Source organism: Zeugodacus cucurbitae, chromosome 2 (assembly GCF_028554725.1).
Source record: "Zeugodacus cucurbitae isolate PBARC_wt_2022May chromosome 2, idZeuCucr1.2, whole genome shotgun sequence".
Classification (NCBI taxonomy): Eukaryota; Metazoa; Arthropoda; class Insecta; order Diptera; family Tephritidae; genus Zeugodacus; species Zeugodacus cucurbitae.
Genome location: NC_071667.1, coordinates 59276822 through 59303598, shown reverse-complemented (window position 1 = coordinate 59303598; position 26777 = coordinate 59276822). Strand labels below are relative to the sequence as shown.

At 31.1% G+C, this 26777-nt stretch overlaps 5 protein-coding genes across 9 annotated transcripts; 3 read left to right on the top strand and 2 right to left on the bottom strand.

The window, feature by feature from the left end:
• Positions 1-47: 47 nt before the first annotated feature.
• On the bottom strand, positions 48-1054 carry LOC105215848 (uncharacterized). Its single transcript, XM_011190010.3, has one exon. It carries the CDS (start codon positions 923-925, stop codon positions 95-97), a length of 831 nt encoding a protein of 276 aa, XP_011188312.2. The 5' UTR covers positions 926-1054; the 3' UTR covers positions 48-94.
• A 425-nt stretch (positions 1055-1479) lies between these two features.
• Positions 1480-5124, top strand: LOC105215849 (traB domain-containing protein). The gene is made up of 6 exons (XM_011190011.3): positions 1480-1670; positions 1907-2206; positions 2447-3159; positions 3220-3339; positions 3405-3879; positions 3949-5124. Exons 2-6 carry the CDS (start codon positions 2038-2040, stop codon positions 4140-4142), a joined length of 1671 nt encoding a protein of 556 aa, XP_011188313.1. The 5' UTR covers positions 1480-1670; positions 1907-2037; the 3' UTR covers positions 4143-5124.
• A 123-nt stretch (positions 5125-5247) lies between these two features.
• Positions 5248-8528, bottom strand: LOC105215851 (protein MEMO1). The gene is made up of 7 exons (XM_011190013.3): positions 8286-8528; positions 6764-6845; positions 6636-6704; positions 6449-6561; positions 6271-6382; positions 5756-5975; positions 5248-5690 (listed from the first exon to the last, which is right to left on the bottom strand). Exons 1-7 carry the CDS (start codon positions 8335-8337, stop codon positions 5448-5450), a joined length of 891 nt encoding a protein of 296 aa, XP_011188315.1. The 5' UTR covers positions 8338-8528; the 3' UTR covers positions 5248-5447.
• On the top strand, positions 6971-9058 carry LOC105215850 (uncharacterized). The gene is made up of 2 exons (XM_011190012.3): positions 6971-7189; positions 7249-9058. Exons 1-2 carry the CDS (start codon positions 7113-7115, stop codon positions 7913-7915), a joined length of 744 nt encoding a protein of 247 aa, XP_011188314.1. The 5' UTR covers positions 6971-7112; the 3' UTR covers positions 7916-9058.
• LOC105215854 (C-terminal-binding protein) lies at positions 8925-26611 on the top strand. 5 transcript variants are annotated; one of them, XM_011190020.3, is made up of 9 exons: positions 8925-9058; positions 15934-16208; positions 16304-16593; positions 16662-16967; positions 17042-17302; positions 17387-17527; positions 17631-17850; positions 24091-24293; positions 25631-26611. In XM_011190020.3, the coding sequence occupies exons 3-9, from the start codon at positions 16399-16401 to the stop codon at positions 25703-25705; spliced, it is 1401 nt and encodes a 466-aa protein (XP_011188322.1). In that variant the 5' UTR covers positions 8925-9058; positions 15934-16208; positions 16304-16398; the 3' UTR covers positions 25706-26611. The 5 variants fall into 5 exon arrangements, with proteins under 5 accessions (XP_011188322.1, XP_028898479.1, XP_011188319.1 ...); XM_029042646.2 differs by lacking the exon at positions 8925-9058 and adding an exon at positions 9252-9873 and having other exon boundaries at positions 24091-24278; XM_011190017.3 differs by lacking the exon at positions 8925-9058 and adding an exon at positions 9252-9873.
• The last annotated feature ends 166 nt before the right edge of the window (positions 26612-26777 follow it).

Here is a 26777-nt window from a genome sequence, read left to right as displayed (position 1 = left end):
TTTGAATACCGCCAATTACATACTGTCTTAATTAAAATAAACAATAAACACAATTTTTTTTTAATGGATTTATTTTATAAAAAAATAGTATAATTTATATATTTTGAAGCCATTGCAAATCTTTTGCAACTTCTTCGACTTTGTCACATTTTTTCTTTTTCTTTGCGATTCCCACTGTCAATTGTGCTCCCTTTTCTTCTTCCAATATTTTGCTGTCCTTTCGTTTTCGTTTGTTTTCTTTTTTCTTTGGCGTTACTTCACCAATGAATTCAACATCGTCGTCATCAGATAAATTCTTTCCGTTGGTAGCCAGAATGGTTTTGGATTTTTTCTTCTGACTGGATAACTTGCTATTTTGGGATTTCACACTTGTTCTATTTGTAACCGCTTCATACGTTATCTTCGCTGATATTTCATCCGCTTTCTTTAAACGTTCTGCTATGGATTTGTTTATTCGTAAGCTCTTGTCAAATTGATGACCATGCAAAGGATGACGAACCTTAATCATATCAGGAAATGGTACGCGACTTGGAGGTGGGCATAATGCTTCGGCACTTTCTAACGTCACACCTTCAGTCACTTTTAGACGATTACGTAGTAAAATGCTTCCCTTTACTGGTAGCAATCGCAAGGAGTAACGACCTTTGCGGTTGCAATAGCCGAAGGCACGTGTCTCTGGTTCCGCATATTCCACTGATACAGCTTCAGCTGAGTTAAAATTAGTACGACCGGGGAGTTTTAATTTTTGACTCTGCAATTCTTCCTCCAAATTAAATCCTTTTGGACATTGTAGAACCCAAACTTCATCTTCGATTTCGTCGATGTCTTGAAATTTACCGATTGTGGTTAATTCAGCGCTTGCTTTTATTTCCTTGTACTGCATATTATCCTCAAGGAAACGTTGCTTTAGGCTTATCGTTTCCATGTTTAAAGTCTATTTACTACGTTTACAATTGTAAAAAATATTAATTTTTAATAAACGAATATAAAAATGATAAGTATATCAAAACAACTTCACGTGCACAATGTTTTTGTAAATTCCCTTTGGTAGGGATATGTCACAATCAGCTGTTGTCACAAAAGCACTATTCACAATAGATTTTAATTGCAACTAAAATTATCTAAAAAATTTGCGTATTTCAGTCTTCTTATATAAAATAAAACACTTTTGATCTAGTTAGTTAGATATATATCGCAATGAATATTAGTTTGTTTATATTTATTTTGTAAGAAAAATAATAAATTGAGAATTTTTAATTTTGCTGAAAGAACGATAATGTCAACAATCCACCCGCTCATAGTAAACAAAGAACTCGTTAAACGCATAATGGAATGTCTGATATTTGATATTAATTAATATATAATAATTTACTTAATTTTATAAAAATACTTAATTGTATCACACATTAATGTGATGGAATTCTAAGCTTGGCAATCATAACTAAAGTCAACAAATGTCAAAAAATTGTGTACGTGTTGATGAAACGCAAACGTCGTAATAACAATTTGAAGGAATAGCAAGAGCATCAGAAACGAGCGCAAAGACGATAATAGAAATTTTCAATTAGTTTTTGGTTTTTTGAAAAATTTTGCATTATAATTTATATTTTGTTAATCGTGTACACAAAACTGCAAAGATTTATGCACTAGCCAAATCGTTCCAGATTATTGTAAGTAAATACATAAAAAATTTCGTCATCAGGTAGTGAAAAAACGAAGGTGTTGATATTTTGAAAAATTTAGCATTTTCATAATCGTTCTCTAACTAAATTGATCTTTAAGTAAATGTAGTGTATATAATCAGTGATCAAATTCAATATCGCATAAAATAGAAAAACAAAATAAAATTATATTGTTTTACTTTCTACTTTCGTCATTTTAAAATTGATATTTTCTTCCTTTGCAGTTATTGATGGCAAAAATATAGTTATAAGACTGCAAACATTGCTAAATAAAAAACGAAAAAAAAATAGTAAACTATATAAATAGATATCCTCCGAAAACCGAATTTGTTTACGTAACCAATTCTTCCAAAACATGAACTTATCTTCATCTTCCAATCGTGATTTGTCTCGAGCAGACTCCCAATCACCACCATTAAGTGCTCGAAATAAAAGCAAAGGACAACTCAATGACACAACTCTGGGTGGCAGTAGCATATATGACAGCGCCTTGGAGAATCTCACCGCGTATACATCTTTTGACGGTAACTATTAGATTTTAAGTTTTAAATTCTTTGATCAAACCGAGTATTATAAATTCTGCATACGTTACATTAAAATTAATTAAATTATGATATATGAAATGCGAGAAAGTGTTTTATCAAAATTCGTAACTTTGAAAAGTAAGTTAAGGTACGAATGTATAAATTATATAAGATTAAAATACATTTTGGAGTGCCTAAGCATACTTATACATATATACTATCTTATGTTAATTATTCCAGATAGTGCCAATGACAATTCACATCTCAACGTATCCTCCGATGCAACATTAAACGGCAGCGATTCACATCGATTTAACACAACCACCGGTTCAGGCAGCTCTACTGCTACTCGTGACTTGAATACAAACATTAGCGCCAGTCTGCTATTAATACAGTCTGAGAGCACCGAGACAAATGCTTCACAAGAAGAAGTTGATCCAAAATCCCAGCTAGCAAATAAGACAATATTTAAAACGGATAATCCGGATTTGTCAATTATAGAAATTAGTGATAATTCAATTAAAGAGCAAGACGCTGAAAATTCATTTTTCCTAATAGAATCGTTAACTAATGATAAAAGTGAACAGCAGAAAAATAAAAAGAGTTCTCCCTTAAAAACTAACGATACTGCTATTGCAACAGCCTCGGAGAATAGGCGTAAAAAAGCTGAATCGCTGATACAATCCAGTAAACAAACATTAAATGTAGATGTGGTTGAGGCATTCGCTGCTGAATCCAAAGCCGCTAGTGGCGATACAAATGACATTGTTGAGGAGGTGTCGACCGAAATACAACCCGTCACCAAGCGTGAAATGAAAATATATGATACAATAGAAGAGTTTGAAGCGAATTTGCCGTCGACGGTAACAGTGCTGGACACACCATTCGGTAGCAGAGTTTATTTGGTGGGCACAGCTCATTTCAGTGAGGAGTCGCAGGATGATGTCTCTTATGTGAGTAGAAGTACTAAGCTGAAAGTGGGTTAATAACCAAGAAATTTTAATATACATTAGGTTATACGCAATGTCCGTCCAGATGTGGTGATGGTTGAACTCTGTCCATCACGTGTACATATATTGAAACTTGATGAGAAAACGCTGTTAGAGGAAGCTAAAAATTTCAATTTCGCGAAGGTAATTCTGAATTGATTTAAAAAATATATTTAGAAAACAATAATTAAATATAAATTAAAAAACAGATTCGCAGCATTATCCAAACACATGGCTACATCAACGGCATCTTCTTCATCCTCTTATTACAAATGAGCGCACAAATCGCCAAAGATTTGGGCATGGCGCCGGGTGGCGAGTTCCGCCGTGCATTCGAAGAAATTCACAAAATACCCGGTTGCATGCTACATCTCGGCGACCGACCTATACGCATCACGCTACACCGTGCACTGCGCGCGCTCTCGCTATGGCAGACCATGAAATTGGTGTGGCGTCTCACATCCACCGACACCATAAGCATTGAAGAGGTGGAGGAGTGCAAACAGCGGGATTTACTCGAAAAGTTGATGCAAGAGATGGCTGGCGAATTCCCAGAGTTTTCCGATGTATTTGTGAAGGAGCGTGATACATTTCTATGTCATTCATTGCAGCTGGCCGCTTTACCACAAGCGCCAATTGATGGCTCCGGTATACCACGACCAGTGCGTGTCGTCGGTGTTGTAGGTATGTGCATTATATTTAAATTCGATATATGTAGGTATAAATTACTATATAATTTCATACTACCGTTAGGTATTGGGCATGCTAATGGCATTGCAGAGAAGTGGGGACGTGTCGATCCACAGAGCATACCTGCAATTATGGAAATACCACCCGCACGTTTGAGTACACGCATTGCTTGGTTCTCAGTTAAAGCATCTATTGGCAGTATACTGCTATATCATACATATAAGATCTTGCGACCAACCATAAGGCGTTTGTTTTAAATGTGCTTATCAGTGCAATGATAAGTGCTGTGTGGAAATCGTGCTCGATTTGCTTTTTAAACGTATATACATATATACATATATATATACCGTACATAGATGTTATAAACGCATCAAATCAAATTTTAAAGCAAAAAATTATGTGTTTTCCACATAATTGTGCGCGTGAGTGTCAATGCGCGTAGAAAGTTTCGGTGATTTAAGTTAACGTTAAGATATTTACATGTGAAATACGCCGAGTTTTTATCTGTGTAATCGTTTGCATACCTATGTATGTATGTACATATGTGTTACATACAAAGCAAAGCAACAGTTGCATATAAATATTTGCATTTCATTTAATTAAATTGCACAATACCGTAACATGATAATAAAAAAATTAATGGTTTTCAGAGGCAACAACAAACAACAACGTAATTGAGCCGCACTAAAAATATATATAGAAACATTCGTTCACAAGAATATACATACATATGTTGTACATAAATGTTAAAGAAATGTGTGATTGAAACTATCAAAATTAAAATATATATTATAAAATAAGTACACAAACTAAGCAAAGAAACTAAAACTATCAAAAACTAAAAAAAAAACAATACTTGCTAACTGTAGTTTACTAAATTCGTAGGCAGAACTATAATTTTTAGATGAGATGAGTTCGAGGCAGCTGTATGAATAATCAAACAAATCACAGGACCAAGCAAAGCTCGCATTTGCAAAACATTGTGTCGTATCAGTCCAACATTCCCAGTAGTAAGCAGAAATGTTTCGACCTTAGCACATATTCCAAATGCCGAAAATTATAAAAAATCACATTTTAAAATCAATGTAGACCCTAGTATATTAAATATATATCTATATATTTTTTTGTAGTTTTAAACTGTTGTATAAGCCTAGATGTACACCTGTCTGTATTCTGTATTGTAAATATGTCTAAATACAAACCGATACAAAAGTACATATGTCTGTATGTCATAAAATACTACAAAAGTGTTTGATTATATTTTTCAAGTGCTTTGTCATGATAATATAATAGCGTGCATTCATATTTTGCTGAAATCCATAAAACATTCTTATTGCTACAGCAATACAAAAGTAAAACACATTTGTTATCAGCTACTCCACTTGTCTATATTTATTCAAACCTTACTTTGTGAAATTCAATTATTTTAAGCTTGTAAAGAAAACAAAAAAAAAAAAAACTACGTGAAATAATTAAAAGTAAAATTACTCTGCCAGCGTTGTGGGTACGTATGTCGTTCAGTATTTGCACATTAACTTACTATTTTTACCTTGCCGCATGTTCTAAGCTTCAAACACCAATGAACCGGATGCATAGCTAACACTGGAATCATCCATATCCTTGCACTGACTGCTTTGAGCATACTTGAGGAATTTAAAGCTCATGTTACTATAGCCTTGATTTTGTAACGCTTTTACAGCATTCAACATCACACCGATTGGATGGCGGCCGCAAATTGTATTATTGTATTTCCGTAGATACTCAGTGAAAGTGCTAGGATTTAAGGTCTCGATGATAGCCATACCCTGTTCGAAGAAATTTACGCATTACGAATAAGCCGTTGTAATTTTAAGCTGTCTTAAATACTTACATCCTTGTCCAGCTTCTCAATGGAGGCGTGAATTTGACCACACGAACGTTCGTAATATGTATAATTGAAGCGGTGACCCCAATGGCAAAAGTCCGATGATATCACAAAGAGGTTTTGTGGATCTGTAAAGTAGTTTGCTAAAAGATCACCATATAAAGCTTCCTGTTCAGGATTCAAAGAACCCACTAAAATTGGCACAATCGTGAATTGATCCTTAAAACTGAAATTTCAAGCAAAATATATACATAAATTAGCAAGACCGAAGGCAACATGCTAAGAATAAGAATTACAGTGGAACTTCTCTAATGCGAATCACCATAATCCATAAAAAAACTTCGAGTTAGAGAGACTTCCGTGTTACAGAATGTAATTTGTATGAATTTTGACTTCAATTGCCAATTCAATAGTTCGAATTATGGAGAACTTCGAGTTAGAGCAGTTCGAGTTATGGAAGTTCCACTGTATTTGGATAACACGATGAGTTTTTGGAACTTATATGTGTTCAATATACTTACTCCTCCATTACTTTTGCTATATATGGCAAATGCATTTCAATGCTATGTTCATCTTCATCCGTTTTCATGTCCATTCTCGAAAAGTGTCCAGTCTTTTCTAATTCGGCGTTGACTATAGACAAAAAACAGTAGAATATTTAAGCAAATGTTAAAAATTAAAAAAAATGGGTGCACTTACTTTGAGTATCAATCTTGAGATCATATAAAGGTGTTTTGTAGGTCTTAGCAGTGGACAAAGCACAGCCACGCAGGCGTACATGATGAGATGGTCCTAATATGAAAATTCGTTTTCTAAACAAAACAATAAAATATTTTTAATATGATAGATGGTATCCATAAGCTGCATATCAAATGAAAACACTTACACTACGGCGGGACTGACTTGTCGATATGCAAAGGCACCACAAGCACCACAGTAGGTATAACCAGCATGTCTGCAATGAGTTTTATAATGTGATTTATTAAAGTAAATGAATTTGTCATGTTTACTTACGGCGCAATTATTGCACGGGCTGGTCCATGAGAAAGTTCGGCAGCACCCAGCCAGCGATCCAGTTGACGTGACAGCTCAGTACCTGTAAAATACAATTTTTTTTTTTAAATTTTTTAATTAGCTTATCACCTAGATTTGATTAAAATTAGAATTATTAAACTCTGGCAAGGTTTTTTCTTTTTTCGAATAAAAAGTAACCAGCGAAAAAAACTTACTTTGCTTAGTAACATGTTTGTTTATTTCATATTTGATCATTGAAAATTGAAAAAAAAACACATATTTTACATGAAATTTATAGAGAAAAAATAGTCAATTATAATTATTTGTATTAATTAAAAAAAACAGCAACATGACAGACAGCAATAACTCCAACGTGCTTTACGATATCATACGGAAGGAACTGAATTCAATTATTAATGAAAATAGGTAAACCCTCATTCGCCAAAGCAGCGGCCATACAAAAAATTATTGTTTTATTTTTTTAGTGCTCCACAAACAAATAATGATTCTAACAAGTTTAAAAAACTGGATGCAACAGAAGTCTCGCATTCACAGCAGCAGCATAATTCCGAAACCACCACTATTATACCCACTTCCGCGGAACATTTGTCAACAATGCTCTCAAGCAAAATCTTGCAACTACCTTCTGATGAAACGCAAAGTGCAACGATTGACACCGACCTGCAAAAGATGCGTTATGATTTACAACAAAGCTACGAGCTGTTCCAGACAATGGGTGAACGATTCCAAGCTATCAATTTTAGTTCACTTAAAAATCGCATTAAGGATATGAATCTTAGTAAACAGGACCGCACAGCAAAGTTAAAGGATGAAATGAGGGATGTACTAGAAAAACATTACAATAACAATACACTGAATAGTTTGACAGCTGAAATGGGTGCAAAGTTTCAAAGTCATCCTGGCGAATTTGGAAATATACCGGAGTTGAGTGAATTTTTCCAAACTTGTTCGCAGTTACAACATGGTCTGGAGCAATTGAAACGCCAACGCCATTCCGTTAGCGAAATGACGAAACGTCTTTCTAATGCTACAGAAGCTTCATACGAACGTGTAGATCATATTCATAAGATAATGCGTTCTAGACAGCCAGTACAGAGTCAGAACCTCACAGAAAATCAAAAAGGCCACTAATTCAATTTATTGTTTCCTTCCAAATGTCTTGGTATATGTATAGTTTTTCAAAATTTTTAATTGAATATATAAAGGACTTAACCCTTATTGGCTCTTTGAGGTATTTATATGTATGTATGTAAATACTTTGGAAGGATATTTTTGTTTGCCCCATGCATTGTTTTACTTATACGACAAACAAAATGCATCTTGTGTTATATTAAAGAGTATGTATGTATATATATCGTCCATAAATATGTATGTTTCCGAAAACAAACAAGAATATGACAATGCTGACTCATCTTCTTAGCAATTAAAAAATTTATCTATAAAACCGATTACATTGCAGATAGCAGTATACGCCAAGAAAAATTATTTCCTCAATGTTTACCTATGTTTGTGTACCAGCTTCCAGAGTGGGTGGCTTTTCTGACTGTAGACATATTTACCAGTACACTTTTTTATTATTCTTTAACTATATATTTACAATTAGAACTTTACTTATTTTTTCAAATAATAGTTGACAAATGATATAGTACTTTTGAAGAATTTCTCGGTATGAGCTGCACAGTCAAATGTGAAAACCTAATAACAATTTATTTTCATTGTCTTTTGACAAAAGGGACGACCGATTGCATTGGATTAATGACAATTCACAGAATAGTTATCATTCACAATTTTTTCAAAAATTATAAATTAATTTTAAAAACTTATTAACAAAACTTAGAACAAAATATTCCAATTAATACTAAATAAAATAAAAAATATGATTAAATGATTTGAAATAATTTAATTAGCTCATTTCCATCTTATCTTGGGTGGAATAATTCAGATTTGAATTTCATAATTTATTTTGAAATTAGATTTAAAATCGTATTTTTAGCACGTATTCGTTAGAATTAATGAAATAAATCAGATGTTGTAATTAAAACAGAAGGTTAAAGAAACTTTGGTATCCAAAGTTCGGATGAACAAACTACTAAATACAACTCTGATTAAATAAAATGCCGCATGGCAGCGTGTACTAAAACAATTGGTAGTTTGTCAGAATTCGCTGGAGTTCGCTAGTTGGTGATTTTCACAGGTCGTGGTGTGCACTGCATTTTTTCTGTAAATTCTCTTGGTGATAAATTGAATTCCTTGTGATATACTGGTAAAGAAAAGGTGTGTGAATTTTCTAAAGTGTTTTTATAATAAGTTTATGGAAATGTAAAAATTCGTTTTTAAAAGCATTCAAGAGTACGCATTGAACTAGTGAAAACTGAAAATCGGCAATTGCAACGAGTCAACTGTCATTGCGGCGATTCAGTTTTCATTCGTTCGCTTCTGAGGTTTGTGCGAAATGCACTATCGCGTCATTTATGTACTAAAATTGAAGAAAAGAAGAAGAAGCACAGACAGCAAAAAGAATCGCCGTGTTCTCCACCATTTTCCGCCATTTTGAAAGCTACGAGTGTAAAATTTAGTGATTCGTCAGGAAACGCGTTGCTTATAAAGATTTCTAAAATTGCTGAAAAAACCTACATAAAATAAATAATTTAAGTGTAAATTGTTAGTGGATCAACCACAAAAGTGTTTGTGAATAAAAAGTAGTTGTTTAAAACGTTGTGTTTGCTCGATTTGTTCGAGGAAAATTTTATGTTCTGTACAAGCGAAAAGGGCTAACCAACGCAGAAAAAAGCAAGCCTACTACAAGTGAGCGAGTAGCACCACAAAATCCACGGTCTGCCGCCGCGGCTATAAACTTAAAAAGGCAATACTTTGAAAAATATGGTTTATAACTAGTTATAAAATTAAAGTTTGTTGACGTGCCTAACGCAGGAAATAAAATTGAAAGTTGTCGCGCAGTCATAGTTCGTTTCGTTCCCAGACCTTGTCAACGTCGCAGAACACATTTAAGTCGGTCAATACATACATAGTGACCATTCAACAAATCGTTCGTGAATTTTGTCCCTTTAAAATAGTGAAAACTATGACTGGTAAGCCTTGCTTATTAGCTAAATTATATCTGTAGATAAGTGAGATGATTAATACAACTTTATGAAGTGCTTTGTATTGAAAAAGAGTACATTTTTTTTTTGTTTTGCAACGATGGCAAAGACACGCTTTGGTATAAGAAATAAAATATAATTCTGCTAACTCCAACCGTTAACTGAAAACAACAAATTTAAGTTTTTCTTGACAAGCTGTTGGTAGAAGGCTCTGCACCAGTCATAAGCCGCCTCCTATTCACACTTGCACGCTGTGCAGAAAAAGAAAGTAACGAGTGGTAAAGTGAAATAGGAAAAAGAAAAAAAACGGATAATTTAACGAGTGTAGATGGCGCGAGCGAATAACTAGTACAACTATGGCGGCGAATATTGTTGACACATTTTGCATTTTTTTTTTGCTCCAAAATAATATTAAAATTACTAGAAACAACAAACAATACTTGACCTAAACTTTTTTCTTACACAAAGTATATTTGTGTCATAAAAGTGTTGTGAACTTTGTATGATTGATTTTTCATTTCTTTGTTTTTTTGTGTTTGGCAGGTTCGTTTGTCATACAACATTTTGTTGTTCGCATTTTCTAGCGTCTGTTTAAAAATTAAACCATATACAGAAATTTGTTTGCTTTTTCATTTTATGAAGAAAATAGAAATAAAAATTCGTTATTTTGAAAGTATGAGAGCACAAAGGAAATATTATATATAGTTACATACGCAAATACAAATGTCTACACTGAACAAATGATAAATATATAAATAAAAATGTGAGATATACTATGCTGTCGTTGCGTTTGTATTTTTTTTTTGTTTGTTTGTTTTAAATTAAAAATAGATATTCTCATAACACATATTCTAGAGAATTAGACAATATATATTCTTTGTGGATGTAGAGGAAAACGTGAATATAAAAATGTCAAATCTACAGTCGAATCTATGTGCAAAATTAATGTGAACATGCGTTTTGCATATTATATACATATATGTCCGTAGACAAACAAGTCTGATCTAAATATTGTATTGTCAGCAAATTAATTGGAATTAACATGAGTTCACGGTATCAAATCCGCATATGTTTAATGCGCTGTAATATTATTCCCACCATAATGAAGTTTATTGAGCTGCATTTTTTCTTCTCAATATATTATGTATGTATTTATATTTTTTGTTTTCATATGGTGTCAACTTTATTGAATAATTTGAAATATGCATATATACATACATATAAATGGAAAATTTACTAGACAACTCCAATAAATTCTTCCTTGTTTTATATTTTTTTGTCCGAAATAAATAAAAATTATGTTAAATTTTTTAAATAAAATCTTCCACAGTATCAAATAGATATAGAGTGTTAAACTTAAATTTATATTAATAAATATCATATAATTTTACTTGTTCAAAATGGCTATTGAATAAAAAATTTCAATTATTGTAACTTTTATTAGGGAGTTTATTAGATTTGAATGTATTACTGTGAAAGTCAAAAATAAAAAAAAATTAAAAAACAAATATAGTTAACTAGGTATAAAACTGTATCGGTCATTAATATCAATGCAACATGTGTGTAAATCCAATCTTTAACGTTTCGCTGATTGCCACCTACGCAATGCTAAGCTATTGTACATTGGGCATATAAAAACAACAATAACAGGAGAATCAAATGTATATGAACACAATGAACAAGTATTTACTAAAATCGACAGGCCCATTGCAGAGAAGTTATAAAACCAACTGCTATATATGAACATACATACATATATATAAATGCAAATATACAATGATGGTATGTCTGCCATTTGTAAATATGCATTTATTTTAGCTGGTTGTCTGTTCGAGCATAATAACGCATAATATATCCGCCATTAAGCTACTTCAATTTCCCCACTGAACTGTCTGACTTACGGTCATTCAGTTACGAGCACGCACACTATTCCCTTGCCATTGAGACGAAAAGAGGTTTATCTGCCGTTGCATACAACACGTTTTGTGGAGTCACATGTTTTTGTGGCTTAAGTTGTCGATAGCGACGTGAAGTTCATAACATTTGACAAACGTTGTTAATATGCAACCAGTTCTTCGCAATACCCTCTGTAGCTCATTTTGCAACAATTGTTGCATCAAAATTCTTGCAACGACAAAATAATAACAAAAAAGTTTATATAACTTAAAAAAAAAAAACAATTTTAACATAAAATATACAGTTTTTAAAATAAAGTATTTATTTTATTTGAGTATGACTTTAACTTATATAGCTAAGTACAACGTGTAAACGTTGTTGAGGAAGAATGGCGAAACAAGCAAACCAACAGGCAGGCAATCAGACAGACAACTATCATTTTGACTTTATGGCAGTGCTAAGTGAAAAGAGAGTTAGAAAATAGCCTGTATTGTTTGTATGCTCCCTTTATACACATAACACCATGAGAGCGAAAGGCACAACTTTATAAATACCAATCTTTATAGGGTTATTTTTTCATTTTAGTTTTCAGTTTTTTCATAATGAATTAATGAGAACCGAAACCGGTTTTTTGCATTTGTAGAATGTCAATTGTGTGGCTACATAGCTTAACTTACTGATAATCATTCCATTTGATGGAAGTGAATGTTTACCGGCTCGGTTTGTTGCCATATTTTCAATAAGCGCTAACATACAGACATGTATGTATATGTATGTTGGCATATACGTAAATTTGTGCTACGCACGCAAGTTCAATAATACACGTTTATGCCATACAATATACACCATTTACATTTTCTGTGAAATTATGTACAATTATAGCTTTGAAGAGATATACGTATCGGTGTTTGTGTTGGTTATGTTAGTAATAAAATTATGTTTGCTATAGAATATTATAAAATGTTTTAATGCTACAAATTTGTATTTTAAATTATATTATTTGATTCTGATTCTTCAAATGTCTAAACGATTCGGTACAACACACCCAAAACCATAACGGATATGAATGATATGCGTATAAATTGGCATTTTATTTAATGTTAAACCGATATGGTTAATTTGATTGATTTACAATATTTTATGAATGCGATGAATTATTTTTAATTAAAGGTTATCCCAAGAAGAAGTGCTATATAATTTTTATAATATTTATTCCTACAATTTTTCATATATTTTTGGGTTCACAAATTTTTAGTACACATTTTTATACATAAATGGACTTGCGGTAACTAATAGAAAATATTTACTATTATTTCACGCTGGCAAATCTTTTAAAATTGCGAATAATAAATTTGCTTATCTCTGGGTTTTATTAAAAAAATATTAATTATTTATTTATTCAATATATTTCTATTATTCATAAAAATATGTACAGATTTCCTTCAGTCATTCCCAGGCAATAAAAATATAGTAATAATATACATACATATATGTAGCTCAATTTTGTTGTCTATGATCATTTGGAATATTTTGCTTTCTCACGTCATCAATTTGTTTAAGCAAAAACAGCAACAATTAAACCTAATCTAGCACTCTAATCTTATCACTCGCCAGAAACGAAACTGTATAGTTGCCTATAAAGCCTTCTAATAAACATACATGCATAACAACATAAGTATGTGAATATATAGATATGTTTGTCTGTATGTACATATATAATTGTGCGAACTCGTAATCAAAAGTTAGCTGCACCCAAATGCTATGTTGATGGAGAGGGACAGCAGGTGTTAATGATTTCACAATTGCGCGCTATATCTTTCAGCTGCCTGAAATAGAATTTCATTTTCAGTCTTATCTTTGAAAGTACCGCATTTTGTATTCTATATAAATACATATGTACATACACACATATGTATGTATATATATATACATATTGGTTTAATTATTTATTCTGTGCTATTCATATTTGTACAGTAGAGCTACTGTCATCAATTGAATGAGTTAGTAGAGCAAGCATTGGCTTGAAATACGCACATTTTACACATATAATCAAGAGCATGCTACTCGTGGATTCCAAGTTTTTATATTCATTTTGTTTTTCATTAAATAATCGACAACACTTAAATTTAAGCTTGGTGTAAGCGTGCAGATGTACTTATCAAAGTTCATGTACATTCTTATATATGTATTAATATAATCATATGTATGTATTTATGTACCTACAAGAATATGTATTCTTTTAGGAATAATTGCATACCGCTCGCATTGTTTTTTATTTAAGTGATAAGACTTTTGTATTACTCCCACGTACATACATATGCCTGTCGTATATACACATGCAATATGCACAAATTTAATTGAAAATGTTTCAGATTGTATGTACATAAATGAAATTATTTAAAGTTATTTTGGTTTGCATTTTTCTTTTTGTTGATATGGAGAAAGCTAAATTGTTTTCATTGTACACAATAATAATCCTCATGTATAGTGTTTTTCCCCTAAGTAGTGAATAGAAAGTGATTATGATTTTATAAGTGATTTTAATATTATAAATACTAGAAGCTTTTCATGATATATCGGAGTGCTTCTTGATGATACAAAAATATAAATCTATAGATTTATATTCTCAAACTCGATCAGCGAATGAATTTCATTGTGATATATTACTGTTCTATCGTATTTCTGCTATTAGTATTGGAATAAAATAAATCATGAAAATTCTTATTTCAATGAAAACGCTTTTTTTATTTTTCTTGGTCTATTCAAACAACTATCGATGAGTTATTTATTAACTGCGATATTGTTAATTGATATACCTTTATTTTTGATTTTAATAATTTGATGTCATTATTGGTCTGAAAGTTTTTAATTGAGAGCAAGAAAACATTTTTTAAATCGTTCTATAAGGTTAAGATTGTAGAAGAAAACAAAAAACATAAAAAACAAAAACATTATATTATTAAAAAATATTGAAATTTTTTCAAAGTTGTAAATGTTTTTCTGGAGCGCCTGGAGTCTGCACTTGTAAATCGGTGCCTTTGGTGGAGGTCGTGCGATGCATCTGAAACAGTCGAACCAACTTTTTTTTTTAATTTTTATAAGTTTCTTTTATTTATGAACTAAAAAAAAAAGAAAAAAAAATTTACTTTAAGTTGCAAAACAAGTAGTTTAAAAAATACTTTTGTCCAACTTTTTTATCTCAAAGAGAAGATAATTTAATACTGAAGCTAGATCACTTTGGTTTTTTTCGATGGGACATATATTCTTTTTGCTATCGCCGGCACCGTTTTCTAACACTTGTAAAAATGAAAACTCGAGAAAACGCTCTTTAAAGTCTGCCTGAGCATTCGCACCTGCTCGACGCTCGGGCACTACAATTGCTCTAGCTTCGAAAATATGTCGAATTGGCCTCTGGAATTTTAAAGACATATTCTTCGATAGTTTTGCTTAATTTCTATAATATCTATATTCTAACGAGTATTTTGATATGTGTCCGAAAGCAATGTCTCAATAATTACGAAAGTTATGACCCTTAGAAGTCCGTGAGTACATTTTTTTCTTGACGGTGTATACAATTTTTTATTCGGTATTTTTAACCCAAAATATAAAATCAATTTTTAAAGTGCTTCCAAAAGCGTAAATTTTTGTTTTTGTGTGCTGTTGGAATGAAAAATTTATTCATTCCAATGCCTCTACCTCAAATAGTATTGTCAAAAAAAAAATCCTAAAACATCCGACTATCATGCGTTCAGAGTGGGGTAACCCCTTAATAGAAATAGAGCAGGCAATTGTGTTGCAGTGTTTGGTAAACGGCATTAAATTTTTTGTATTAAAAATTATATGGGAATCTACATCATCTAAATACGAACATACCAAAATGATTTTTAGTTTTTAAAACTATGTATGTGCGCCATGAAATTTACGATATAATATTATTCATATTTCTATCACAAAGTTCTAAATGGAAATAAAATTTATTTTTGGACAAGAACTGTGATCTTTTCAGCATTTCGTAAAACATTTGAGAATTCTTTTATGCTGTTACAATAGCAATAACAAATATGACGAAATGTTTCTTTTGGTAGAACAAAAAATATTTTGCTACAAAATGAATTATAAATATATAATGTTTGATTAACATTTTCTTTTTAGATAAAATGGATAATTCAACATGAAGGAAATGAAGTTATTACGTATGAAGGTCACACATTTTTATTAAATTGTAATCGTTGTGCCAGTTGAAATATCTGAGAAATAATATTAAAAACAAAATATCTGCGTCGTATAAATTTACGTTTTACGTAGCTGAGCTGAAGTGAAAAAAGGAAGTGCAAGATATTAACGATTGCGCATAGTTGGGAAAAACCGAAAAATTGCAATTCATCACATTTCTTTTTTAAGGTCAAAGTTTTATATTATTTATAGCGGTAAGTATTGCTGACTACTACTAAAGTCTGGTATAAACACAAACTTTGTGATTATGATATAATGGTAGTTTCTTGTTTTGTTCATATATATGCAGGAGGAGTGTATTGTAACACACAAATATATTAACATAGACTTGCAAAACGAAAACATACTTTTCAATAAAATACAAATACGATAGTAACACACACAATGGATAAAAATATGATGTTGCCGAAGCGTTCACGCTTGGACGTGAAGGGCACATTCGCCAATGGTCCGTTGCAGGCACGCCCATTGGTGGCGTTGCTTGATGGTCGCGACTGTTCGATTGAAATGCCTATATTGAAAGATGTGGCCACAGTGGCCTTCTGCGACGCACAAAGTACATCCGAGATTCATGAAAAGGTAATTATTCATGCTAGATGAAATAATCCGAAAGTGCTCATCTAATATAAATTCTCACCCTAAAATAGGTTCTAAATGAAGCTGTCGGCGCACTAATGTGGCATACTATAATCCTAACAAAAGAGGATTTGGAAAAATTCAAAGCTTTACGTATTATAGTGCGGATTGGTAGCGGTACGGACAATATCGATGTAAAAGCAGCGGGTGAACTTGGTATTGCCGTTTGTAATGTGCCGGGTTATGGTGTTGAAGAAGTAGCAGATACAACAATGTGTTTGATATTAAATTTGTATCGAAGGACCTATTGGCTGGCGAACATGGTGCGCGAAGGCAAAAAATTTACCGGTCCTGAACAAGTGCGGGAAGCAGCGCATGTATGTAAAATTTGCATTTTGTAAAGTAACAGAAAAATTGAAAAATCCATTTAAATATCTCAAATTATTTACAGGGTTGCGCCAGGATTCGGGGAGACACCTTAGGACTTGTAGGACTTGGTCGCATTGGCAGCGCTGTCGCATTGCGAGCAAAAGCATTTGGCTTTAATGTTATATTTTACGATCCTTATCTTCCGGATGGTATCGACAAATCGCTTGGCCTAACTCGTGTCTACACCCTACAAGATTTGCTATTTCAATCGGATTGTGTGTCGTTGCATTGTACACTCAACGAGCATAACCACCACTTAATTAACGAATTCACAATTAAACAGGTTTGCTAAAAATCTAAATTAACTATTACTTGCATTTACTATTTTGTTTATTTGCTATCAATTTCTTTTTTGTTTTAAATATAGATGCGACCTGGTGCATTTTTGGTAAACACAGCACGAGGCGGACTGGTCGATGACGAGACCTTGGCTCTGGCTCTGAAACAAGGTAGAATAAGAGCTGCAGCTTTAGATGTGCACGAAAACGAGCCCTACAATGTATTCCAAGTAAGCGTCGTGCGCAGCAATTTATACATAAAAATATAATTTTATTTTTAAGACCCACCTTGCTTTTAAAACCGTTACTAATAAATCCACAATTCGTTTTCAGGGAGCCCTTAAAGATGCTCCAAATCTTATATGTACACCACATGCAGCCTTCTTCAGCGATGCATCCGCAACCGAGTTGCGAGAAATGGCAGCAACGGAGATACGACGGGCAATAGTCGGCAATATTCCAGACGTCTTAAGGAATTGTGTTAATAAGGAATATTTCTTGCGAACACCAGCTGTGGCTGCTGCTGCTGCAGCTGCGGCAGTGTATTCAGAAGGTAAACTACAAATATTATCAAATCCAGAAAAGTGAAAGTAATATTTTAACCTAAACGTAACTTTAATAATTACCAACAAAACAAAAAGAGGAAATAGAAGAGAAACATTGCAAATTATAATAAGCGCAAAAAACAAAAAAAAAAAAACTGAATAAAGCAAACAGGTTTAAATACAATTAAATTTAAATAAAAAACACCACAAAAATATAGAGTTAAAATATAAATATTGAGTGTAATAAATCCTGCAAACTAAAATCAGAGCATAATTCAGTATATTGAAATATTAAAAGAAGATGCAAAGAATATAAAACCAACAACACAAAAACAAAAAAAAATAAATCTTAATAAGAGGACTATTTAAGAATCTATAAATGCGAATCTGCAAAAAAACACACAATTAGATTAGTGCATAAAACCACAATACCAACAACAAGGAAAAAATAATAAGAATAACAATAAACATAGAGGAACAACAAGTCAACAACAAAAGAGATAAAAATGCAATGCACACATAATAGCGAGAGAGGAAAAGAAATGAATTTCTTGAAACAAATTTAATTAGGTTTATAGCGGAGCATCAGTAGTAGCGGGAACATATGCGCAGCATATACATATATTTCAATTTCCTTAATAATAAACAGAAATGTCATGCAGTTGTACAATACATGAGCTTAGTAATGTTTGTACATATGTACAATATGTACATAGATGTATTTATGTCCATACTCATTAACGCTCCTTCATTAGCATACGCGCGCTCTATATGTATACATACACGTTTAAAGCATTAAAAGAAGAAGAAAAATATTTACAAATATTGAAAAATGATGTTTGTTGCAAGCAATCCGATTCAGTTGTCAGAACACACAAAGTTACACACTGCTGTTTCGATTCGAATACACTTGATTTTCACAATGAATTATTTGTTTAAATTCTCAATGCGCAACTCATTCAAATATATTTGTTGATTCTTATCAACTGCTTGTAGTAGTCTTCGATTGTTTTCATCTTCAAGTATACTGAACTTCTGACCTTCCCTCATATTTCGTTTGAAATTCTGAAATTTATTCATTATTTTCAGTATATATCTGAATGTAGTGTTGGAAAAAATATTGAAATTTCACGTATGCTTATAATACTTGTTCCCTTTATACACATTTCGTTAATTCGTGACGCAATCTATTTTTGCATATATTAAATTGTTATCATTTCTTTCTCCATATTTGTGAAATTAAACAAATTTTCTTTCACATCAGTACAATGAATTTCTTTCACTTCTCAACAAAGACAATCTCTCTTATTAATTGATAACTCGGTTTATGTACGTTTGTTGTTCTTTATAAATTTGTCCAAAACATTATTTCCTTATCGTCACGCGTTTTATACACCACATAATTTGTAAGAGTATTTGTTCAAAATTTCGATGATTTTTTTTTTGGAATTAAAAGACGTAGAACGTAAAATAAAAATTTTTCAAATGCTTAATTTTGTGTTGAATAATGCTGTCGCTGAATATAAATTTGTCAATACCATAATTTAGCAATTCGTTTTAAAACCAATTTCTGTTTTCAAATTAACTGTGCTTTACTAAATTAATTTGTTGTTTAATTATTCCGTTTTTGTTTCCACATTGCTTTATTCCAAAACTTCGAAACATTTTGTATTGTAGTTTTGCATCATTTGAGTGTTAGTTTAGAGTTTTCGCATTTTCGTTAGTTCAAAGGGCAGATCAGAAAGAACTATTTTTGCTTCTTTGACATATTTGTATATTGTATATGAAGAAAAAAGCGCAACCAAAAAAAAAAAAAATGGTTCCACACAAAGATGGTAATACTTCCTCTTCAAAGAGTTCGTCAGTAAAGATAATTTTCAATTTTAAACAGCAAGTAAAATATTTGATGGCATTCATGAAATTTTCTTGTGATATACATATATGCTACAAAATCTTTAACAAACTAATTTAAAAAAAAAAGAAAACTTAAAAGAAAACGACAACTACACATCAAAACATAATATTATATTCACATGGCACTCCAAAGGATTTCGGGTGCCTGTCGATGTAAATTAAGCGTATAAGGTCGTTAACTGTAAGCAGGATGCATAATGCTATAGTATTTTGTGTGTTAATGGATGTTAATTGTAAGAGTGTGTCTTATTCATTATTGTAAAGCAAAGAGTCGTTTATAAATCTTCGAAGAGGAACGTAGAAGTTATTTCTATATTTTGTAAGCAGCTGGATATCTGTGCACATAATGACTACTTAACATTTTATATTCATTTTATGTACATTTTATAATTAAAGCAAACAAAAATTTACTGACTTTCAAAAATCGAAAATAAACGTTTGTAGTTGTTAGAATAATAATTATAACCTCAAATAATTATTTTTACATGAAAATAATATATGTAGAATACATGCAAATATTGTTTTTTTTTTCTTGTAATTATAATTAAGCTTGGATGGTTTTAAGCTTTGTCTAAACAACTTTAAATAACAAAAATGAAAATCTGCTCTTTAAATGATCTCATCATCCTTGTTTATTTCCAACTAATTAATACATATATATGTACATGTATGTTGCATATATCGAAAAGGTATGTAATACAGCGAACAGTTCAAAATTGATTTGCCTAAACTCTAACAGAAAAACAAAACAAAAACCGTTATAAGTTTGTAAGCGAGAAATAATTAAGTTGCACGTGTGTATACAACATAGAAAACTATAATACATACATATATGATAGGAAAGAATTGCAATCAAATCTGTTGAACTTCTTTAAAACAACAACAATGACAAACAGTAGATGCGCAGAATAAACAACAATGAAATGAATGAACACATTAGCAACATGAAGGACGATGAGAAAAGATATAATAACAGAAAGCAAATATTTTAACATCTAACCTAACAAGAAACTTAAAATATACTAAAACAGAATAGATTATGTACATTTAAAATACTTTAAATTTAATAATATTAATTTAGAGTTACGATTATATAAAAGTAAAAATAAAGTAAATAATAAAGAATATAAAATCGATTTATAAGTTCAGAAAAGAAAATAGTATGTAGTTTTATGATTAAAATATTAGCATGCTGAACAATGAGAACACACACGAAACGCACGCAAAACGCTCGTGTGCAAATGTGCGCGAACGATTCGTTTATTTTTTTCAACGCAGCTGCACTCGTGTCACTGTGAAAACGACGCTGTGGGAAAGTGTAATGAACTTAAGTTACAGTTAATTAAATCAGACAAAATACAAACATACATGTATAGTTGTATTGGTTTTCAAACATTTTAGCTGTCACATAAAGCAACTGCAACATAGAGAGGGTGTTCGTGCAACTCTTAGAGCTTTCTTTGGTATGAAATATTTTTACTTACATGTGCGCATATGTAATAGTTAAAAAGAGAAACAAAAATAGAAACCACATTAAATTCTTAATTGTCCTTCCGCGTGCATTAACAAAATAACCAATCTAAAAATCACAATTAATTCATTAATATTTGAGAGCAGGCACATTTCCACATTTTACTTTCATCGTCTTGATTCTACTACTTGCAAATTAAGTAGAAATTATTCTATTATAAATTCCCCATAATAAATTGTAGCTTACAAAGTAGTAGTAATTTGCACAAAATAACGGTAAATAATGCAAGCAGGCGCCAGTGCAAGGTCAAATAGGCAATAATCGCGCAATAATTTTATCAATTTGATTCATCACAGTAAACTTAGACACACTAGCAAACTGTAAATTATTTGAAATATATAAAGAACAAATTTTGAAATTGTGAGTGTTGTCGGCGAAAGTCGCCATTTGTCCAGCTACCAGCAACTTGCATACAACGACCGCCACCATCACCACACAGCAGTCACATCTACATCTACGTCTACGTCTACAGTTATTTGCAAAGGAATATGTATACTGAGCACCCACACTCCCACATTGAAAATTCAAAAAAACAAAAACAAAAATATATGCATAAATAAAAAAAGAAACTAAAGCAAAGGAAATTATACATATATTAATATATATATATATATACATATATGTATATTATAATAAGTATATGAGACACATAAAAGTATAAGTTTAAATAAGGAAGAGTAAAGATTGAAGTTAAACAACAGATAAAAAACGATCATAATTAAATGGTCAAGACAATGATGCAAAAGAAAGTAAAATGAGATGAAAACTGTTATTTTGTATTGTATAAATATTTTTAATAACTGTGAAAGCTAAATAAAATTAAACTTTTCCAGAGAAACAAAAAAAAAAAAAAAAACAAAACAAAAATAAACTAAATTCTAAAAACAAACGCGTTACAACTCTTTTCTTTAAACAGCACTTGTTGGATATACTCATAGTCAACATGGCTTCGAATTTATTTTGACGGCACTATTTGCATTTAGTTATATAAAAGAAATGAATATCATTGAGTTCTTTATGTTGTTAGGATTTATTTATTTATTTTTTGTTTTTGCCAAGGCGTATGAAATTTACTGGGATGATGGAATCATTTTAAGTGAGAGCAAAATTTTGTATTTATAAGTGAAATAGAAATTTTTATGCACAAAAAAGTTGTTATATAAAATATTTTATATATACATACATACATATAGAACAAAACAAAAAAGTAAAATTATGCTGCTAATGAAAGTCAGTAAATTTATGAAAATTTTAGTATAAATCATATAGTTTAAAATAGATCTACATAAAAAAAAATATTAAACAGTTAGTAAATAACTGTAACGCATGCAATTCCAGTGATAATGGATTTTAGAATTGCAGCACAACATCACAAATTCCTTTCGCACTCACTTACACTTACAGTTTGTTTTGTGCAGCATATTCGTTTCCATCATTCCCACGAATTTCAAGAATTTGTTAATACTTAATAGTTACAGTTATAATTATAGACTCAATTCGCAGTGTGCTTGTATGCCATGGATATTGGCGAATCGAAGAAACAACTGGCCTAAGCAATTAGTGATAGGAAAGAAATATTTATAGCGTCAGGAAGCATAGAAACTTCTTTGCCATCAAGAGAATTATAAATGCTTTAATATAGATTTTAATGTATGAATTTGGTATGTTTGTATGTGTATGTGGAGAATGAGGTTTCAACACTGATTTGTAATGTAGTTAATTTTGAAACGATCGGCATATTTTCATAGTTTTGGTGAATCTCTAATGTTGGGAAAATAACAAATTCTAAAGTTGATAATGCTTGGGGTAAATGTACTCGAAAAAAATTAAATTTGTATTGATTTATATAATATAATATTTTAATGATTTTGTTTAATGAGGGGCTATACATGCGCAGTACGGTTCATTTGCCTTCAAACAAATGCAAATTTAGTCGCCGAGTTTTTAGGCATGCTTTTCAGCCATAGGTTCCAAACTTTTTGGTATTGTTATATAATTTATTTAGACATACAGTTGAGTTTCCCTAATTCGAATCACCATAATCCACAAAAAAACTTCGAGTGGAAGAAACTTTGAGTTATGGAATGTAATTTTTATGAAATTTGACTTCTATGGCCAATTCAAGAGTTCGGTAATAGAAGTTTGAGTTATGGAAGTTCAACTGTATACTTGACGTCCGTTTATTAAGTTCAATTTTGTAAAGTAGGAGTGTTTCGGAGTGTGTTCGTCAACATCGAACATTATAACTCTCGTATGAAACCCAAATGTAGTAATTATAATTTTATACTTATAACGAAGTGTTCCATTAAATCGCTGAATAACTTAAGACAGTTGGATCTACGTCAACGGTATGTTCGGATTGTCATCCGAGTATATACTCTCTGCAACAGTCATGCATATTGAAGCAAAGTAAAAGCCTTTTACGCTGTTACAATAACAACAACAACAACAACCACAATAAAACGATATCAATTAATTTGGGATAAATCCTTAAAAGGCCGAAACTACTACGATTTGGATCCATAACTGTTTACATATTTGTGCGCTCGCGTGAATGGTTGCGTGTATGTTAAACTTCTTTAAACCCATTAGGAAATTTTTGTAAGAAATTAATGAGGTGGATAGAAAGAAATTTTGCAGACTTGAAATTAGTTCCAAACTACACACATTCGCAAAATAGAGCTACTACATTTAGATAGTAAATTTTTTAGTTGTTATAATGCTGAAGCAAAAGTATTTCAATATTAACGTTGTTACTATGCCATGTGCTACATATATATGTATGATGTATACAAACAAACAGGATTAAATGGTGGATATTACGCAACTGGCGGACTGCAACAGGCCCACAGTACTACACTTGATGTACCGCACACTGCAGCTGGCAGTGCACTTATCGTACCACCGCCGCCGTCGGTAGTGAATCCGTCACCAGTTCCTACGGTGCCGTCGGTGCATATAGCACCGCAAGTTGGATTACAGCATGGACTTGTGAGTAGTAAATCGGTAGGTATAGTTACATATGTGTTGCTGTTGTTGTTGTTGTTATTGTTAAAATGTATGTTGTTGTTGTTGTCGCTATTGTTGTTAGTGTTGTTTACTGCAGTAGATTTGTTAGTTAATATCCGAAGTATCATGATTTCCAGATCTTGATATCTGCATACTCACTTTGAATATGAACAAACTGAGTGATAGTTAGTCTATTTGTATCATTTTGGGATTTTTCAATCGCTATGTTGGATGTTATTTTTATAAAATTGCAGTTTTTTGTATGTATAACTATTAAAAGTTGTTTAAATTTGTTGCTATCACAAATTCGTTGAAGCATTGTTAGCTGATATGGTTGTTGTTGGTTTACATTTAGTTAGTTGGATTATGTAATATTATTTTTAAATTTCTACAATTCATGTATTTATTTATATTAATGTGTTTTTTTTTCAAAATGTGTGTGTCAAATGCAAGAAGCAATACATCTTTATTGATATAGCGGTTTTGCTAAAAAAACTTGTTAATTCATAAGTGAGTTGTGGTCACACATTTATTAAAAGAACTAAAATCTCTTATCGAATCTGTATTCGTATTTTTTAATATAATAATAATATACAGTTGAACTTCATTAACTCGAATTACCATAATTCACAAAAAAAAACTTCGACTTAGAGCGACTTCGAGTTATGGAAGATAATGTGTATGAAATTTGACTTCTATTGTCAATTCAAGAGTTCGAGTTATGGAATTACAACTGTATATGTATGTATATACATATATTTTCTAACGAATCCTTACTTGTAATTTTTTCAGAAATATATAGCATAAAAAATTTTAATATTATTGCTAATTAATATTTGGTATTTTTAATTTAATTAATTTTTAGCTGTAATATTTTTTGTAATGGATACATATGAATGTATGATTAATTTTTACTTATTTATTTATTTTTAATTTAAATATTTTATACTAACTTGTGACGAAAATATATCGACGATTATACAATGTCCAGAAATTATTTGAAAAGTGATTAAACTTTCAGAGCGTTTTTGTTGTAATTCTGAAATTGATCGGAAGTCGTTGCTATTGCTTCTCTGTTAAATTTTCAAAACTCAACTTGAAATACTGAAGTATAATGGAACTTCTTGTAATAAAAAAAACATAATTATTATTGAGCAATTAATTTGTACAATGTTAATTAATTATTTTAATTTAATTAATTATTATTTAAATATTCTCACTTACATTTTTAATTGTATTTCATTTCTCTGTTATAATTGAATTTGATGATTATATTATTAATTTAAAAAATAACAAATAATATTGTTTAAATTTTTTATTCTACTTTATTTCAGCCCCTGAATGCACCAGACCCTAATAACCATCTTTCGTCTGCTTCTAACAAACCAGAGCCATCAGAGGTCCAATAGTTCAAAAGCGCCAACCATTGTCAGCGAACTCAGCAAGCTAATATAAATAAATAAATCAACAACAGCAACAATAAACCACAATCGTTTAAACGAAACAGCAAATTGACCTGAAAATAATTGAAACGCAAATTCATCAAACCAGCAACACGAATTAATTAATTTCCGCAACTAATTTTAAAACGGCAATATTTTAGTGACAACGGCCAGCAGAAAAAAATAAATAAATAAAGAATGCAAATTCTAGACGTGATGTAAAATTTTAAACCAAGAAGAAGATATTTTAAGATTAATTATGGCATAATTACACATAGAAAACGTTTATATGTAATAATGAACTGGCCGTTGTTCCGCCGTTAATACGCAACGTGAACGTAATGACCCAAACTTAGCACGTAGTATGCACATATAGGCAGCAGATTAAAATAATCACATAATTTAAAAATGAAAAGATGCGGAAAATCAGCAAAAATGAAAGAATGCAAAAAAACGAAGACAATTTTAACTTGATCCGTCACAATATTTCGTTAAAATTTTAAAGCTTAAAAAGAGTATTCGCTTATGTAAGTGACAAACAAAATATATATGTACTAGTATATTTCTTTGTAGGGATATACTAAACACACTTTAAACACGCTTATTCGCTCTACAATACTTAAACATGTTCTAACAAATACAAATTAATTGAATAATTCAGAGTGAAGTACAATTAAATATAAACAAACAAAAAACACAAAAAAAAAAACAAATATATAAGTAACAAGCTCATTATAAATGTTTAGTTAATCAAAAAAGTTGTCTTACATAATACTCCTCTAGATTTGCAATTAATTTAAGTTACTTATGAAATTCAATTGAATAGTTTTACCCACAATCATTTAAAAAAGTAATTATACAATGAGAGAAGATTGCATTACCAACGAGTAGCTGGTACATTATAAGCTTCAAATAACACACTTTACATTTGTTAAATAAGTTAATTCTGTGAGATCAGTGAATTTGTTTTTTTTTTGTTTTTTTTCCTTTTTCCGATTGGTACTTAAGCGTTGCGCGCTGCATTTGCTCTCTAAATTGA